The sequence below is a fragment of the Elgaria multicarinata genome, chromosome 2, assembly GCF_023053635.1.
Source record: "Elgaria multicarinata webbii isolate HBS135686 ecotype San Diego chromosome 2, rElgMul1.1.pri, whole genome shotgun sequence".
NCBI classification, from domain to species: Eukaryota; Metazoa; Chordata; class Lepidosauria; order Squamata; family Anguidae; genus Elgaria; species Elgaria multicarinata.
Window position 1 is genome coordinate 18,157,808 of NC_086172.1, and position 17,938 is coordinate 18,175,745.

The 17,938-nt window shown below is 45.2% G+C and overlaps 1 protein-coding gene across 1 annotated transcript in view; it reads left to right on the forward strand.

Moving 5' to 3' along the window:
* Window positions 1-17,938, forward strand: part of CPS1 (carbamoyl-phosphate synthase 1) — a 184,790-nt gene that overhangs the window by 110,907 nt on the left and 55,945 nt on the right. Inside the window, exon 22 of the mRNA XM_063116089.1 lies at window positions 13,908-14,049. Coding sequence (XP_062972159.1) covers window positions 13,908-14,049 — 142 coding nt within the window. The remainder of the gene's footprint in view (window positions 1-13,907; window positions 14,050-17,938) is intronic.

Genomic DNA, 17,938 nt, shown 5'->3' on the forward strand with positions numbered 1-17,938 from the left:
CTGGCACCAAAAAGATAACAATGTTGGCGCCAGGTGAGCCTCATTGGGGAGATCATTCCAATATTGGGGGGCCACCACTGAAAAGGCCCTCTCCCTTGTTGCCATCCTCCGAGCTTCCCTTGGAGTAGGCACTCGGAGAAGGACCTTAGATGTTGAGTGCAGTGTATGGGTAGGTTCATGTTGGGAGAGGCGTTCCATCAGGTATTGTGGTCCCAAGCCATGTAAGGCTTTATAGGTTAAAACCAGCACCTTGAATTGGACTCGGAAATGTATTGGCAGCCAATGCAAGCGGGCCAGAGCTGGTCTTATATGCTCGAACCTTCTAGTTCTGGTTATCAATCTGGCCGCTGCATTTTGCACGAGCTGCAGCTTCCAAAACGTCTTCAAAGGCAGCCCCATGAAGAGTACATTGCATCAGTCCGCTGGTCTCTGTCCACCACTCTGCTGCTAAGATCATCTTCCTGGCCCGCCGCTCTGACCATGTCACTCCGCTTCTGAAATCTCTTCATTGGCTTCCAATTCACTCCAGAATCCAATATAAACTTCTCCTGTTGACCTTCAAAGCTTTTTACGGTCTAGCTCCTGCCTATCTCTCCTCTCTCATCTCACACTATTGCCCCGCTCGTGCTCTTCGCTCCTCTGATGCCATGCTTCTCGCCTGCCCAAGGACCTCCACTTCCCTTACTCGGCTTCGTCCTTTTTCCTCTGCTGCCCCTCATGCCTGGAACGCTCTTCCAGAACACTTGAGAACTACCAACTCAATCTCAGCTTTTAAAACTCAGCTAAAAACTTTTCTTTTCCCTATAGCTTTTAAACTTTGAGTTTGTTCTGACTCTATACTGTTAGCCTCACCCTACCCGGTGCCTGTTTACACTTCCCCGTGCCTGTTTGCATTCTCTTTCCCTCCTTATTGTTTACTACAACTTTATTAGATTGTAAGCCTATGCGGCAGGGTCTTGCTATTTACTGTGTGGTCTGTGCAGCACCATGTACATCGATGGTGCTATATAAATAAATAATAATAATAATAACAGAGGATGGACACTGCCATGGTCTCACTCCCCATGTACAGTTAGAAGTTATACATTGGTACATGAACAACATAATATCTAAAGTCCATTTCAGAAGTGGCACATGCTTAGTTTTTCACAGGTTTTGGTGCATGATTTTCTTCTTCTAACAAGTACTTATTGATAAAAAACCTGCATCAAAAGGACTCTTGATACAATTACATGATTGCATAGAGCTGTAGTCAATGTGCATCAAGTAACTTGTATTTAAAAAGGCATCAATAGTAGTGTGTAAAATAGTAAATAGTAAAAATGGAAGAATGTCAGATTTCTAAGTCACCCGTGCCACTTAGTGAACAGGACCACTTTATTTGGGACCCACAAATGTGGGGAGAAATTCAGATGTGGAGAAGTTTGTACTTAACATATTATTCTACAAGCACAAAAAAAGCAAGCATGAGGCATCCTTAGAAGGATTCTTTTTACTTAGTAAAATGTGAGGTAGAGACCCCGAGAAAACGTTATACTATACTCCATGATGCTCCCAGTTCACCCGTTATTTATTATTTATCTGCTGTTTGGCTTCTGAGGTAATAATTTCAGCTTCTTTGAATATATTTTGTTGACCCACACCTATATAAACATCATAGCATTGCTTGCTGAAAGGAAAGAGTGAGGATTGTTGTTAGTTTACATCTTGCACTACTTTAATGGGTCCTGACACATCCTGACAAGTCATCTTTCGAATAAGGTTCCTCTTGAGGAAAGTAGTTATAACCTGTCTCCTTGAGGCAAGGAGACAAACAATATTTGCTCCAATCTCATTACTGTAATTGTAGCTTACTCTAGAGCTTGTGGAACGTCAGAAACAATTGAGTAAAACCAACATGAACCTCTGAGGAGCAAACTTGGCAAGGAGAAGAAGAAGGACTTGCCTCTCGCCCCCACTGTCCCCTTCGGTGTGTCAGTTAGGCCATAGCTAGATGAGGGCTTATCCCAGTGATTGCCCCGGGATCACCCCTGTGCATCCAGATGACGCACAGGAGATCCCGGGATCAGGGAGGGATATAGCCCTACCCTTCTAGCCCGGTTTTTCTATGGTCCTGGGCTGATCCCGAGATCGCGGAATGTGTGGCCGGGCATCACGGTTTAACCCAGCTCCTCGCGAGTAACCACAGAGGAGCTCTGCGCCCATCGAGGTGGGGTGGGGGAAAGTATTTTTTTTTAAAAAAAAAACACCTGCGCACAAGCGCTCGTGCGCTCCGTGTTCTGTAAAAGAACAAATGGCAGCCACGATGTCGCGTACCACGTGTAAACCAGGGCGACCATCTCGCGATCATAAAATTGCGAGATCGCCTCCCTCCAACCCCCCTCGTCTAGCTGAGGCCTTTTTCTAGTTTTAAAAAAATCAAACTGGACTGATAAACATTGAGCAAATTCAGACCAACTGCCATTGTTCTATGATGTGTGTGTGTGTGTGTGTGTGTGTGTGTGAGGGAGAGAGAGAGAGAGAAACTCTGTTTCTGAGATACATGTAGGAAGGAGTTAGCTTGTGCTTCTTCTCTTTGTTCCCTGTATTGGGGTAGAGCGATTACCCAATTTACTTCCAGGACCAGCACCAGCTTTGAAGAAGCCCTGGGCAATGTTCCTTCTGAGGGTCCCTGCACCACCCTGGTGGGCTCCTTGTGTAATCTGGCATCCCGTCCCCAAGAGCTTCCAAGGCCATGAGCAGGAATCTCCATTTCCTCCCCAGCCCTTGCTTTTATATTTTTACAGGGCAGCAGAGGCACTGTCAAGCAAAGGCCTGGCCAATGCTGCAACCGTCCAACATCTTCATTTCCCCAGAATGCCTCTGGAGCCGGGGGTCTGCTGGGTTAAAGCCCAGGACAATCTCTGGAAAAGAAGAATGGCCAGTGGCCATTTTGCAGTGTGCCTTCTGGCCAGTTGAAATGTAAAGAAACAAAACAAAGTAAGGGGATGTCAGTAATGCTGATGGGCTCTCTTGGAATCTGTGGCCCACAGTATTTGCCTGACCAGGCTGGATGTTGATCCCAGGTTGGCTTGCTTCCAGTCCAGTTAGAAATGCTGAGCCCTAGGGAAGATGATTCTGATGGGCTCCACTTCATCAGCCTGCACATATTCCCCACTCCTTGCTCTACCCTTCTTAGTCCTTCACATAACTAATACCTGAGGAGTTAAGTTAGACAAGCAGAGCCAGTTAGACAAGCAGAGCTGTACCAAGGAGGGAGCATTCATATGCCATAGGTAGCGAGTGTGGAATTCTTTATGGTCCCGTCTACACCAGAAACCTCTATCAATTTTGTACCGCTGCAGCTGTCATGGCTTCTTTGTGATTTGGCAAGAATTCTATTAGTGATCCCTCGCCTTGCCCCCACAGAACTACAATTCCCAGTGTGCATTCATAGGTGGGAACAACTGTTAAACTGGTATGAGTCAGTAGTATGGCTCTGCCCCATATATACTAATATTAAATACTTGGTCGTGCATCTGGGACCCTAGAGAAAATGCATTCAGACGCAGACAAGCTGGAGCATATTCAGAGGAGGGCAGCCAGGATGATCAGGGGTCTGGAAACAAAGCCCTATGAAGAGAGACTGAAAGAACTGGGCATGTTTAGCCTGGAGAAGAGAAGATTGAGGGGAGACATGAGAGCACTCTTCAAATACTTAAAAGGTTGTCACACAGAGGAGGGCCAGGATCTCTTCTCGATCCTCCCAGAGTGCAGGACATGGAATAACGGGCTCAAGTTAAAGGAAGCCAGATTCCAGCTGGACATCAGGAAAAACTTCCTGACTGTTAGAGCAGTACGACAATGGAACCAGTTCCCTAGGGAGGTTGTGGGCTCTCCCACACTAGAGGCCTTCAAGAGGCAGCTGGACAACCATCTGTCAGGGATGCTTTAAGGTGGATTCCTGCATTGAGCAGGGGAGTGGACCCGATGGCCTTGTAGGCCCCTTCCAACTCTGCTATTCTATGATTCTATGTGTGGATTTCATCGCACGGTAGCTTGCATCAGGAGCAGGGAAGCATTTTCAGCACAAGAGCAGAACTGGCTTGGGGCAAAAGGTTTGAGGCTTGCATGCCAGCAGCGGGCAGGCCGCAGCCCAAAGTTGGCCCTCCCACCTGCTTGCCCAGGCAGCCCCCTCTCTCTCACACCCACCTTTCTCCCTCTCACTCACACTGTGTATACACAGACACACACTAAGCTTTCTGGGTTTCACAAACTCCATTCACACAGACACGCACGCACGCACGCACGCACGCACGCACACACTCACTGAACTGGCTTCCCTTGCCCCTTTCCTTTCCCCATCAGGAAAGACAACGGGTGACTGAAGCCTTCAGGAGCCACCATCTCAAGGCACTAGGAGCATCTTGACGTCGTGGCTCTGGGCTGAGCAGTCTTTGCTTGCTGTAGGGAAAGGTGAGGGCTGAGTGAAGCCCTGGGGAAGCGGGCCCGGAGAAGCGCCATGTAAGTTTTATATGCCTTTGCAGTGCCTCCCCTTACTGGTAATAACTTTGTAAAGCCCTTCAGCTAGCAGGATGCTCAATTGCATATTAGACAGGGTGCTTTCCAAAGGCACGTTAGTTTGGTATTACTTATGAGTCAGTAGATCAGATGAAAGCCAGTCAAGTGGAAGAGAAGGCCGTACTGAAGTGCTCCGGTTCCCCCTGGTAATTGTGATGCTGCAGGCGTTCCTTGAGTCAGTTAATAGATTTCCCCAGTTCCTCTGTGCCAGGTGGAAATTTCCTCATTAAGGGGAATTTATTCCATTTCCTTTTATCATTTATTATTGAAGAAGAAGCATGAGTGGATGGAGTTTCAGAGATGACAGGGTGGAATTTTAAACAACAATAAAACACACGCACACACACACACACACACGCCATAGCAACGAAAACCCACACGAGAAGCTGTAGTGCAGAGGGAATAGCTGGTATTGTTTATAAACTGGAAGACACGGGAGACGTTATTTTGTTAGGAACTAAGCGGCACCGCCTAACTATTTAATGATTATGGCAGTGCGTAAAAAGGTTGATTGTCTAGCTTGAAGACAAATTTTCTCCCGCTTTAAAACTTCAAACTGTCATTTTGCCCAGGCAAATATTGGGAGTAGAACAGCTTAAAAGACATTAATCACTACCTCTTAGAATTTCAATGCTTTAAATTTAGTTACAGGATTGAATTTAGTGAATTTAACCTTACAAAGATTTTTGAAGGGCATGTGTGCGTGTTTATAAGTAGAACGTAGTTAGTAGGCCACAGAACTAAGACGTGCGGGGGTGGGGGCAAAACTGGATGGGGGAGATTCCCCCACCTTTTCGGCACATTTTGGACTGGTAACATGACTTATCTATGCCTTAAAGAAGCCATAGCTCAAAAAGAAGGTCTGACACAGCACCTGCTTTGTATACAGATGTTTTCCAGGCTCAGTTCTTGGCGTCTCCCTTGAACAGGATTACAGGTAGAGGCAGGGCTAGGAAGGGTCCCTACCTGAAACCCTGGAGAGCCAGGCTGACTTAGGCCGTAGCTAGACCTAAGGTTTATCCCAGGATCATCCCGGGTTCGTCCCTGCCTGAGCGCTGGATGCCCTGTGTGGCACTTAGGCCATAGCTAGACCTAAGGTTTATCCCTGGATCGTCCAGGGGTCAAACCTGTTCATCTAGGTGACACACAGGGGATCCAGTGCTCAGGCAGGGGCGAACCCTGGATGATCCCAGGATAAACCTTAGGTCTAGCTGTGGCCTTAGATGAACAGGTTTGACCCCAGGACAATCCTGGGATAAACCTTAGGTCTAGCTACGGCCTTGGTATATGGCCATTTCCTCTGCTGTGTTTCCCAGTGCCAAAAATGGTTATATAATACTACTGCCTTGTCGTTGTGAAAGACCTTGCAACTCACTTGAAAGGAAGATGGCAACAGACAAACCTGAAATGAGAGTGAAATTGTAGAAGTGTGTTTGTGCAGAAACCATGTGAGGGCTGGACTAAGACATTTCAAGTGGCAGAGGGAGGGGTTGTATATGTCTGTCATAAGCTTGAGTGCTAGTAGGTTCTAGTTACTGAAGTACTGGGTTTGGGATCTGGGGGAGAAGCATTCAAATCGCAGCTTAGCTCACATAGGGCACGGCTAGACGGGGTGATATCCTGGGGATTGTCCCGGGATCATCCCTGTGCATCTACATGATGCACAGGGCATCCCAGGAGCAGTGAGGGACAATCCCTCCCTTGGCCTGGGATATAGCCCTACCCATAAATTCCAATTTTTCTGTGGTCTCGGGATGATCCTGAGACTACAGAACGTGTGGCCCGCCATTGGTTGTTTTATTATGCTCTTCATGGTTTTAATTTTTGTGAACCACCCAGAAAGCTTCGGCTATTGGGCAGTATAGAAATGAAATGAATAAATAAATAAATAAAAATCGTGTTTTTGTCCCGACTCCTCGCGAGTAACTGTGAGGACCCGGGCACAGGGCATAGAGCTCCTCAGGAACTCTGTGCCCATTGTGGGTGGGTGGGGGGAGGGTTTTTGTTGTTTTAAAACAACCCTCACATTTTGTGCAGGAGCGAGCTCTTCTCCGATTGAAAAACAGAAACAAAATGGCAGCTGCAATGTCCTCTTCCTCCTGGGACGTTGTGCGCCACGTGTAGACAAGGGGGACGATCTCACGCTCATAAAAGTGTGAGATCATACCCCTCCAACCCCATTGTTTAGCCATGCCCACAGACTCATTGGATGGCACGTTTACTGGGAATCTGACTCAGATGCCTAATTTGCGATAGGAGAAGAGCTGTAGAAAGTCAGTGGAAGAGCTTTGCATGCAAAAAGAGACCCTAGGTTTAATCTCTGGCATCTCCTGATAGGACTGAGAAAGACCCCTGCCTGAAACCCTGGACAACTACTGCCCCTCAGTGTAGAAGATACTGGCATAGATGGACCATTGTTCTGACTTGGTATAGAATCATAGAATAGCAGAGTTGGAAGGGGCCTACAAGGCCATCGAGTCCAACCCCTGCTCAATGCAGGAATCCACCCTAAAGCATCCCTGACAGATGGTTGTCCAGCTACCTCTTGAAGGCCTCTAGTGTGGGAGAGCCTACAACCTCCCTAGGAAACTGATTCCATTGTCATACTTCTCTAATAGTCAGGAAGTTTTTCCTGATGTCCAGCCGGAATCTGGCTTCCTTTAACTTGAGCCCGTTATTCCGTGTCCTGCACTCTGTGAGGATCGAGAAGAGATCCTGGCCCTCCTCTGTGTGACAACCTTTTAAGTATTTGAAGAGTGCTCTCATGTCTCCCCTCAGTCTTCTCTTCTACAGGCTAAACATGCCCAGTTCTTTTAGTCTTTCTTCATAGGGCTTTGTTTCCAGACCCCTGATCATCCTGGTTGCCCTCCTCTGAACACGCTCCAGCTTGCCTGCGTCCTTCTTGAATTGTGGAGCCCAGAACTGGACGCAATACTCTAGATGAGGCCTAACCAGGGCCGAATAGAGAGGAACTAGTACCTCACGTGATTTGGAAGCTATACTTCTATTAATGCAGCCGAAAATAGCATTTTCCTTTCTTGCAGCCATATCGCACTGTTGGCTCCTATTCAGTTTGCGATCTACAACAATTCCAAGATCCTTCTCGTTTGTAGCATTGCTGAGCCAAGTATCCCCCATCTTGTAACTGTGCCTTTGGTTTCTATTTCCTAGATGTAGAACTTGGCATTTATCCCTATTAAATTTCATTCTGTTGTTTTCAGCCCAGCACTCCAGCCTATCAAGATCACTTTGAAGTTTGTTTCTGTCTTCCAGGGTATTAGCTATCCCACCCAATTTTGTGTCATCTGCAGATTTGATAAGCGTTCCCTGCACCTCCTCGTCCAAATCATTAATAAAAATGTTGAAGAGCAGTGGGTTGGCTTCTTAGATTTCTTAGGATATTGATATTATCCAAAGCATTGTGAGATAAGAAATTTTGTTGTCTTCCCCGTGCATCATGGAGAGAACATCGTATAAAGCTACAATTATAACAAATTTATAGGAAAAGTAATCTTTAGATAGGAGACTTTTCTCTTTTATGATGGATTTTCCTTTCCTTGTCCCTGGGTACATGCTATACTTGTCTTTCCTACTTGGATACTTTCTGTTTTGAACCACATTCCTGTGCTGTTCGCACCCGGACACCTCCATGCCAAAGGAATTCTGCCTGAAATGATTGAATCATTAAACTGCATCATGGTTTCTAGCCCAGAGAGTGAATAAGCCGTTTCTTGCAATGCATATGCTTCCTTCTTGGCAATTATTTTAATGGTACACTGAAGATCTGAATTGGAATAAAAGAACTGCAGATGAAGGCCAATTTCTTCCTTTGGCTGGGATGAGATGGCAATTGACCCTGAATCTTTCAGAGGCAACTGAAAGAGAGAGCAAAAGATGGCTGTTCCTTCTCCCACCCTGAGGTCATGCTTAGGTAACACACAACCATTAAAAATGAATTTAACTCTGTTAATTGCAGATGGTGGCGAGTTGCAGTTGAGGCTCATACATTGGTTGCTTTTTTCTTGTATTAATTTGTAAAATACGTTATTGGTTGGAAGTTTGGAAAGTCAGTGACAAATTGTGCTTTCACAATAGGGAATCTGGAATACTCCACTAAAAATACAAAATTCGGTGACTTGAAATAACCATGCAAACTGGGAAATTCAGAATGAACAAATTAGGATTTACAACCCAATTCAAAGCATGCTTACTCTGAAACAAGTCCCCCCTGCATTCAGTGGGACTTCTTAATAAGCATGTTTAAGATTGCAGATTTAATTACCTATTTGCTAACACAAAAGGTTATTTTGTCGTTTTAATAAGGACATGACCTATTTTCTCACCTGTGTCTGCAGGCTACAAGTTCCTTGCCATGGTGTCTAGAGCAGAAACTCTCTTACATTTTTCTAAGAAATCATAAGGGATGGGACTTATTTTAAGACTGAAAGCTAAGATCTTGGAGCACAAATCAGATTTAGCATTTGTTGCCAAATTTTAGATTCCTAAAGTCCCCCCTCTTCTGTCTTCAGAAAAAAAAAGTATTTACATGTGTATAAGGCTACAGTCCTATTCAGCTTACTTGGGAATAAGCCCCAGTGAACACAGTGGGATTTACTCCTGAGTAGGTATGCATACAATTTCATTGTACAGCTGTGATCTTATGCAAAATTACTATGCATAGTGGGAGTTACATCTAGGTAAACATATATAGGATTGCACAGTAAGTGTGCTTTCTACACACTTAATTTTCTACAGATGTGTAACCCTGCAAAATTATACAAGAGATATGTACCATTAGTGTAATATGAGTGAGTCCATTGGGAAGGTTTTTCAGAATATGTGCATTTCCTGCAAATCATTGGAGGTATTTAATATTTAATTAAGGGAGTCAAACATGCCTATTATCTTAATCTTCACCCATTTTAATGCTGGTTGGTACTCATTAATTCTCTGGGTCATGCGGTACTTTTACTCTATTCAACAATGATCTGACCTTGCTAGCTCCAAATTATATTCAGTGATATTGTTCATTCTTTCGCAGTTATTTATGAGCTGTATCCATACAGAAGAATCATGGAAAAGCTGTGTGAACAGCCTGTTCACTCTTGCTTGGCTCCCCTTTCTAGCACAACTGGCTCAACAAACTAGGACTTTTTTGTTGTTGTTGTTGTTGTATATTCGTTCAGTCGCTTCCGACTCTTTGTGACTTCATGGACCAGCCCACGCCAGAGCTTTCTGTCGGCTGTCACTACCCCTAGCTCCCCCAAGGTCGAGTCCGTCACCTCCAGAATATCATCCATCCATCTTGCCCTTGGTCGGCCCCTCTTCTTTTTTACTATATTCCAATATGTGGGCCTGAGTTGTTCCTTCCAAACCAGCCAGGTTCCATAAGCCAAGAACAAACCCTAGTTTACAATCCTGGCTTTTACGTGACAAGTCAAGTACCCCAATTTTGACAACATGCCAAATCATTCACAATTTGATTAGTCAGTGAAACTATTCGGAGGAGCCAATGAGTCACATGCATAGCACATAGCTCATTCATGATAAGCCAGGCTTACTATCTATTTGAATATGGCCATTGTCTATTAAATGAGGTAATGTGTTATTTTTGAATCATATACCTTGTTTCAATATGAGAGAGCACAAAACCCGGAATGACAATTCATCGCTGACATCACAGGGACAATGTACACATTCCACTAAATAATATGATATAGAGTTCATAGGTATTGGGATTATTTATGACGCCTCCTGCTAGAAAGGCAATTAGCAGAGAAAAAACAAAAAAGCAATGAGCATGAGCATAGCACCCTGCTATGACCTAACTAAGTGCAACATTTCCCCCTTCCAGGAACTTGCTGGAAAATTGGATGAGGTCACAATGTTCTAAACACTAGGACTGTTGTATTTCAAATGGCAGACATTTGAATGTTTTCCTGCATAATGTTTCCCCCTGGAAAACTAGCATCTCAAGGAAAAGAAATGATATATGCTAATTTTAGAGGGCTATGCTAAATTGTTCTTTGTTAGTATGTTAGTTTATTGCATGCAGACATTGCTTACATGGGGAGCATTCACCTCAACAGTAGCCTGTGGTAGTACAGCCCTGAATTCAGTGGCCCTATTCAGTATCCTGTGGAGTTTGGCTCTAAGAGAATGAGTTGTCCAAGGCCATTCAATAGAGTCAAAGGCCAAGCTGGATCTATAGCACAGATTCCTTTTATGCAACTCTATCTAGTTGCTGTATCTCAAAACTGCTCCACCTAGCTTTCTAAGTGCAAGTGCTAACCAGATCTTGCCCTTCTTAGCTTCTAAAATCCAGATTAATCTAGGCATTCACCTGGTCACGTGTAGAGCAAAAGTGGGGAGGGGTACTGTGGTGGTGGTGGTGGTGGTGGACTTACATCTTACCCCAATGTCCTTGAATGCCCAGCTGGCGGTTAAACCTTTGCATGTTGAGTGTGAAGGTCTGAAAAGTCTTTGTAAGTACATTTTGCTGTTAAAATAGTATTTGCCAGTTGCACAGGGACAGTGAGCATGGGGCTTACATGCGCAGTCATGTCCCCTCTCCACTTTTGCCCTACATGTGAACAGGGCTTGAGTTGAATCCCATTATGGTGTTCTGCTGATGAAAGCAGTTCCATCTGCGGAACAGGTAGGGGGAAAATTCCCCCTGCAGTAGTCCCCCAACCCTCAAAGACCCTCAAAATCGGAGACACCCAGGCATGGAGGGTTGCTGTGGAGGAGGAGAGACCGAGAACCCCCCCCCCCCGACCCTGGTCAAGCTAGTGCAATCTTTGTTTCAAGCCTAAGGTTGGTTTTAGCATAATATGTTCCATAGACTGCAAGGCGTCCTGTGGTGGTTTGGGATGCTCAAAGTAATGAAGCACAAAGCTTCGCCTTCTAGACTTGTCTCACTAAAATTCAGCTCCCTAAAGTTCAGGGCACGAGCATCTGGCCTACAGACTGACTTGCGTATCTGCCTTGGTGTAATTCAGACATTTCCCTAAAAATGTTGTGCTTTTTAAAAGCTCTGTGAAATCCTACATTTTAATTTCAAATGTAGAATGGATATGCTTGTGAGCTTCTTGGAACCATCTGTTTGGTCTCTGTGCATGCTGGACTAGTTGGTGATCCAGTAGGGCTGCTCTTATGTTCATAACATAATTCATCGTCTCTGGTTTAGGAAAAGAATATTATTATTTGTTCATCATCTTCTCCTTCCTGATTCAGTGCTTGCTTGCACATAAAACATTGATTTATTAGACAAGCTAATCAAGGATGCTCTTAACAGTGAGAATAGGAAGTAGAGGAACTAAAAATATAGGCAGGCTCTTCCATGGTTTGAGTAAAGCGCAACTCCAGAAAAAGGGTGGCCTTAAGAACTGGGGAGAGAGAGGCAGAAGGTTGATCAGGGTGAGGGGAGAGGCAACAGAAGACTCCGTATGTAGCAAGTGCTTAGTACAGAAGGAGAAACAGGAACTGAGGAGATGAAAAATGCATAAGGCGAGCTGGGAAGAAACACTTAGTTCAGCAGAAGGCGGCCAAAGATGGCAAAAGAGCAAGGCAGCGAGAAGAGAGACCAAGATTTAGATTGACGAGGGCGACGCGAATAAAACAAAAATATAGGAAGCCTTGTAAGTACTGGCAGATGTTGCTTGAATTAGGAAGCTACCATACAAAGCTGTGGCTTCCAGTCACTGGTCTACAATTTGGGAGCAGCCTGAGGCTGTGTTCAGTAAGGGATGCCTTCCTTTAGATGTGGGTATGGATGCATATTCTTACTGGAATATTGACCATAAGCTTTTAATCTCTATAAACAGAAAGTTCGCTAATAAAAGCCCTTAGTTCTGAAAGGGAGGGGTTGTGATTGATGGAAGAAATGTAGAGCACCATCCCCCCAAAATGAAGCACTTTAAGTGGGGCAGAGTTAAGAACTTAAATAGCCCATTAACATTGAAACAATTCACATCCTTTCTTACCACTCAGGATACTTCACACCAAAATCCTTAGCCTGCTCACAGCACCCAATGACAACGGGAAAACCAGAGGTTGAAATCTACCAATTTATTTTGGCCAGAAAGGATGAGAAAGTGGAAGCCTTGCCTGGCACACTCATGCAATTGAGCATCATATCCAAAATACCTTGTACAGTTCACACAGGCCCACTTCATACCTAACAACATGATGGGGTGGCCATGCCACTTAGTGTGCTACGGAAACACACAGATTCTCCTAACCATGCAGGTAGAGATGGTGCATGTTATCAGGAGCTGTGCGGACACAGTCACAAGATTTTAGCAATCATGCCACAATGGGTGATGTATGAAGCTCACCATACTCATACAATGGCCTGGTTTGTATGACATGGCGATAAGCTACAGCACATGCTGGGCACATGTCACTGCTATTTTGATTGCGCAACCCCTGATTGGGCTGAGTGACTAAGTTGTCCAAAGCTGGTCATCATGGGTTAAATACCCCTCACGTAACCCATGATTTGAAGTAGGGGTTAGGTGAAGGTTGTTTAACCATCGAATAACCCATAATGACCAGTTTCGGATGACATGCTGCAACCCCCAATCACCCCGTGCAATCAAATTGGTGGTTGTATGTGTCATGTGAGCCCTGTGAATGGTATCGCAGAGAGAAACTGCATGACTGGAGGGCATGCGTATAAGTGATGAGGAAAAGTGTGTGCAAAAGACTTAAGTTGATAGGTTCTTTAAATATTGTTGTAGACACAAGCAACTCAGAGAGAATAACTGGGTTAGGTTTATGAATAGTTAAAGATGTCAGGGGTTATATGAAGTTGTTGGATAAATGTAGTATTTGTACTCTTATTTAATATATATGAATTGGATTTTTGTAGCCTGTGGTGATGTTTTATGAATCTTTATTTTTGTACCTTGTTTACACTCTTAATAAATAATAAAATCTATGTCAGGAGAGTAAAATGGCTGGTAAATATAGTCTCTGTATTTCTGGATAGGGGGAGTATAATATTACCGTCTAATGACTCCTTATATACATGCTCAGTTGTGACAAGTAGTTGAGGAAGTTTTTTGGGGTGCATGCCAGACTTGACCTCAAAGGCAAATTCTTGCATTCTAGGTAAGTGTGCTGTCAGCCAATTATTTTAATTTCATTTTGAATCAAGTGTTTCCTCCAAGGATCATGAAGCAACTTTTTAACCTCACAGCGGCTTATGTTAGTCAGAGTTAGGCTTCCAACGGTTTCCTGCTTTCCCCATGAAAGTTACATTCTTGAGTCTGAACCATATCTGAGAAGTACATCAAGCAAACAGTATCCGTAATGCATTCTTTTTATGTTCATCCATTCAGCGAGTCCATTGCAGAGGAAAGCCTGAGGAGAGCCAAGCAGATCGGCTTCTCAGATAAGCAGATCGGAAAATGTCTGGGAGTGACGGAAGCACAAAGCCGCGAACTGAGACTCAAGAAGAACGTAACTCCTTGGGTGAAGCAGGTATAATTATTCATTCATATGTGACCTGCTAGGATGGTCTCTTGGGGCCTTCCTAGACGGGGCATCCAGATGACGCACAGGGTATCCCGGGCTCAGGCAGGGGTGAACCCTCCCTGAGCCCGGGGTAACCAGCACCGCTTGAGGCCCAGTTTTTCCTGCAGTCTCGGGCTGAGCCCGAGACCACAGGCATGTAGCCAGGTCTGCTGCTTTTCCTGGCTACTGGATTTACTCCCGAGTAGCTGGGAAAAGTGGTAGACAGGCCGCAGTGCTCCACAGGAGTGCTGCGGCCATCAGGGCTACGGTGGGGACATGGGGGGGGGAATCGCGGCCCAAGGGACATTGGGGGGGAATTGAGGGCGGGGGACATCGGGCGGGGGATCAGACATCGTGGATGGGGGGGGGCGAGCGGGGGATTGGACATCGCGGGCAGGCGGGGGAAGGAGACCGTTTTATTTTCTCAGTATTTTAACACCTAAATTTAAACTTTGCTGTTTTAATTCTGTATTTTAATCCTATACCAATTTCCGCTGTGTGGTTTTATCCCGGTTGTGCTTTTTATATTGTATTTTGTATTTGGGTTTTAGATTGTTGGATGTTTTATTATGTTCTTGATGGTTTTAATTTTTGTGAACCGCCCAGAGAGCTTCGGCAATTGGGCAGTATAAAAATGTAATAAATAAATAAATAAATAAATACGGGGCCAGGTGGGGGGAGATCACAGATTTGGGGGGGGGGGGGAAGGAGAATAAAAACAAAAAAACCCTTACTTACCTTTCCTGGCTCCTGCGCTGCTGCTGCCGCTTTAACAATAATAATAAAAACGTGGCTGCGACGGCTCTCCTCCAGAGCTCGTCGCAGCTCGCGTGTGAATAAGGGCGAGATCTCGCATTAGTCATAACGTGAGGTCTCCCCTCCTCTCGCCCGGATTTTCCACGCGGTCTAGCAAGGCCCTTGGTCTAAACATTCAAGGCTGACATGCAAGTAAAAAGGAGTACATCTATACAAATGAAAAGGAGTACATCTAATCTTGAGAGATAAGAAAGCAACATTATTTCCATTTTACAGATGAGAAACTGAGATCCAGGCTACACATTGTACTCTTAGCTTGGTCTAAACCAAGCTGTGATTCCTGAGAATTCTTGGTGACCAGCAGTGAAATTTGGGGATTACAGCATAGGGTGACCATATGAAAAGGAGGACAGGGCTCCTGTATCTTTAACAGTTGCATAGAAAAGGGAATTTCAGCAGGTGTCATTTGTGTATATGGAGAACCTGGTGAAATTTCCTTTTCATTACAGCAATTAAAGGTGCAGGAGCTATGCTAGAGTGACCAGATTTAAAAGAGGGCAAGGCACCTGCAGCTTTAACTGTAGTGATGAAGAGGAAATTTCACCAGGTTCCCCATATATATAAATGACACCTACTGAAATTCCCTTTTCAATACAACTGTTAAAGATACAGGAGCCCTGTCCTCCTTTTCATATGGTCACCCTATTACAGCACCAATGACTGCCTTTTCCCATCTGTTGTTTATGCTTATCCTATTTCTCTTTTAGGTGTTTAAAAGAGGATATAACACCAAGAGGATATAACACTTTTAAAACGGTTTGAAAACTGTCTAGGGAGTGTGTCCTGGGCCCCAACAGTTGCCACTACTGTTATAAACCACTTTAAAGCAGTAGTGTAGATCCTGCCCTAGAGTCTTCTTTTAAAAATCAGGTCTTAATTCTGTAGCAAGGCAAGTTTGAGAATTAGTGCCAGTTTCCACTCGCTTATACAAGAAAGGCCTGCTTTTCCAGCCTGCCTTGGATTAAACCATTCTCTCTGCTGCGGTTTCGAGCAGGGAAGTATAAAATGTTGAAAACGTTGGTGTTGACCCATCACGTTGTGTGACCGTGAAACGTGTAGCTCTTTTTGTCTGTCTCTCAGCCATAAATTTTTATAGGGTAATACTTTATTTTAAGTGTCCCATCATTGCAAGTTCATTTGGTATTCATTGTGATAGCACAGAACATAATAAGTTCATCTGGTATTCATGACGATGTCACAATTGCTTTCATAGGTGTTCCATAGTCATTTTGCTGTTGGATTAAGGGGTGCTGACATGAAAGTTTTGCCAGCTGCCCCCATTCTTTTTAAAAGACCACTGACTGCTCCTGAAATTGCTTAAAGGGACCATCTGCACCCTAAAACACTGTTGACCAACTTATCACACCTTTTCTTTTTGCTGGCTTTCTTATATATTCTGATGAAAGGCCTTTCTACACCTCCCAACGTTCAGGGAGGGAGGGGGAGGCTCTCCCCCAGTGTGCACATGAGATGTGCAACATGCCTTTCTTCCCTTTCCCTTATAAGCAGTGGGGCCGATCACACAAGCGCGAGGCCCCACTCCACCGAAAACGTAAGTTTAAAAAACAAAAGCAAAACTGAAACAAAACTGAAACTGCTCCCCAACCCCCTCACTGCCATTCCAGGGGTGGAGAAATTTCTGCCAGACCCTCCCCTGATGGGCATGGAGCCGCACCGCGTGGCTCTGTGCCCATTTCCGGTGCCACGCTTACTTGTGAGTAAGCACGGCACCAGGCGGGACAGGTGCCCACACCTCCCACAGTCTCGGGATGATCCTGAGACTGCAGGAAGAATTGGGTTTTCCCAGGGTTTCTTTATCCCTGGGAAAACCCGTTTCCATCCCCCCTGACCCCAGGAGTCCCTGTGTGTCATTTGGATGCACAGGGACTCAGCGGTGTCCAGCCCAGACTGTTGGGCTAGTGTAGAAACGACCCTAGTTTAGGCAAGTGTGTGTCGTGTTTCTCAGAAAACTCCTGCTTTCGATGGGAGGCAAATGATGAGGCTTGCTAAGTAATCCACAAAGCTTTTATTAAGCAACAAACGTCTCTTCTACCTGAGGAGACTCTAACTTCTTGGAAACGTCCCCCTAGGCAAAACTATGCAAACTAAGCAAGACAATTGTCTGCTCAAGAAGAATAGGAAACCACTTCCCAAACGCCCATAACTTCAGAGAGCCTGGTGCGGAGGCAGGTTCTGGTGTAATAGAACTGACTTTCTCACTCCTTCCTTCCACCCCATACGTTTGAGCTTTTGGCAGACCCTAGCATCAGCTAGCTTGTCGGGACGCTCACCTCCGGAAGAAAGCTCACTTCCCACTGAGTGTGTAGGATTTGGCCTTGAGGAGATAAGCTCTGGAGAGGGCTGACTCCCAGCTGGGGCATCGCCTGTGAGAGCTTCCTGCCCCACTGGTACAGGCTGGCTGGTGTCTGGTGCTGCGTCTTCTAGTTCTGAATCTGCTTCTGATTGATTACCTGAAACATCTTCTCCCAAAACAGGGGCAATAGGGTTAGACATGACAGTGTGTCAGTTCTGTCAGGGCTGGTGTCAAGGGTAGGCCTGGTCAGGCACCAGCTGACAGCACATACTCAGCAGGGTCCCAGTGATAAGAACCCCCTGTGCTTGCCTCTCATCTTCATCATTGCAACCTGCTTGTTGACCTTGCTCTCACTCTGGTGATGGTGAGGAGCAGGAGCAGTGGATGCCACTGCCTACATGCTCATTGGCTCTCTGCCTTTCAAGCAAGCAAGTGGTAGCAATGATGAGGAAGAGGAGGCGGAGGAAGAGCAGCTGGTGACAATAGTGGTGAAAAGATAGATTTACTGAGGACTCCTCCACACAGGGCTTTTATCCGGAGATGGAAGTTTGTTACTCATGGAGGTTTGCGGTTCCTTTACATGATGTCATCAAACTCCAGGGCTTCTCCTGTGCTTTCTGACCTTTATTCCGGTTGGTTTTTTTTAAGATTGTGGATAATGAGCAAAAGTCCCGGAAAAGTTACAGGATAAAAAGCCTCTCTGTAGAGAAGCCCTGAGGGAGTGAA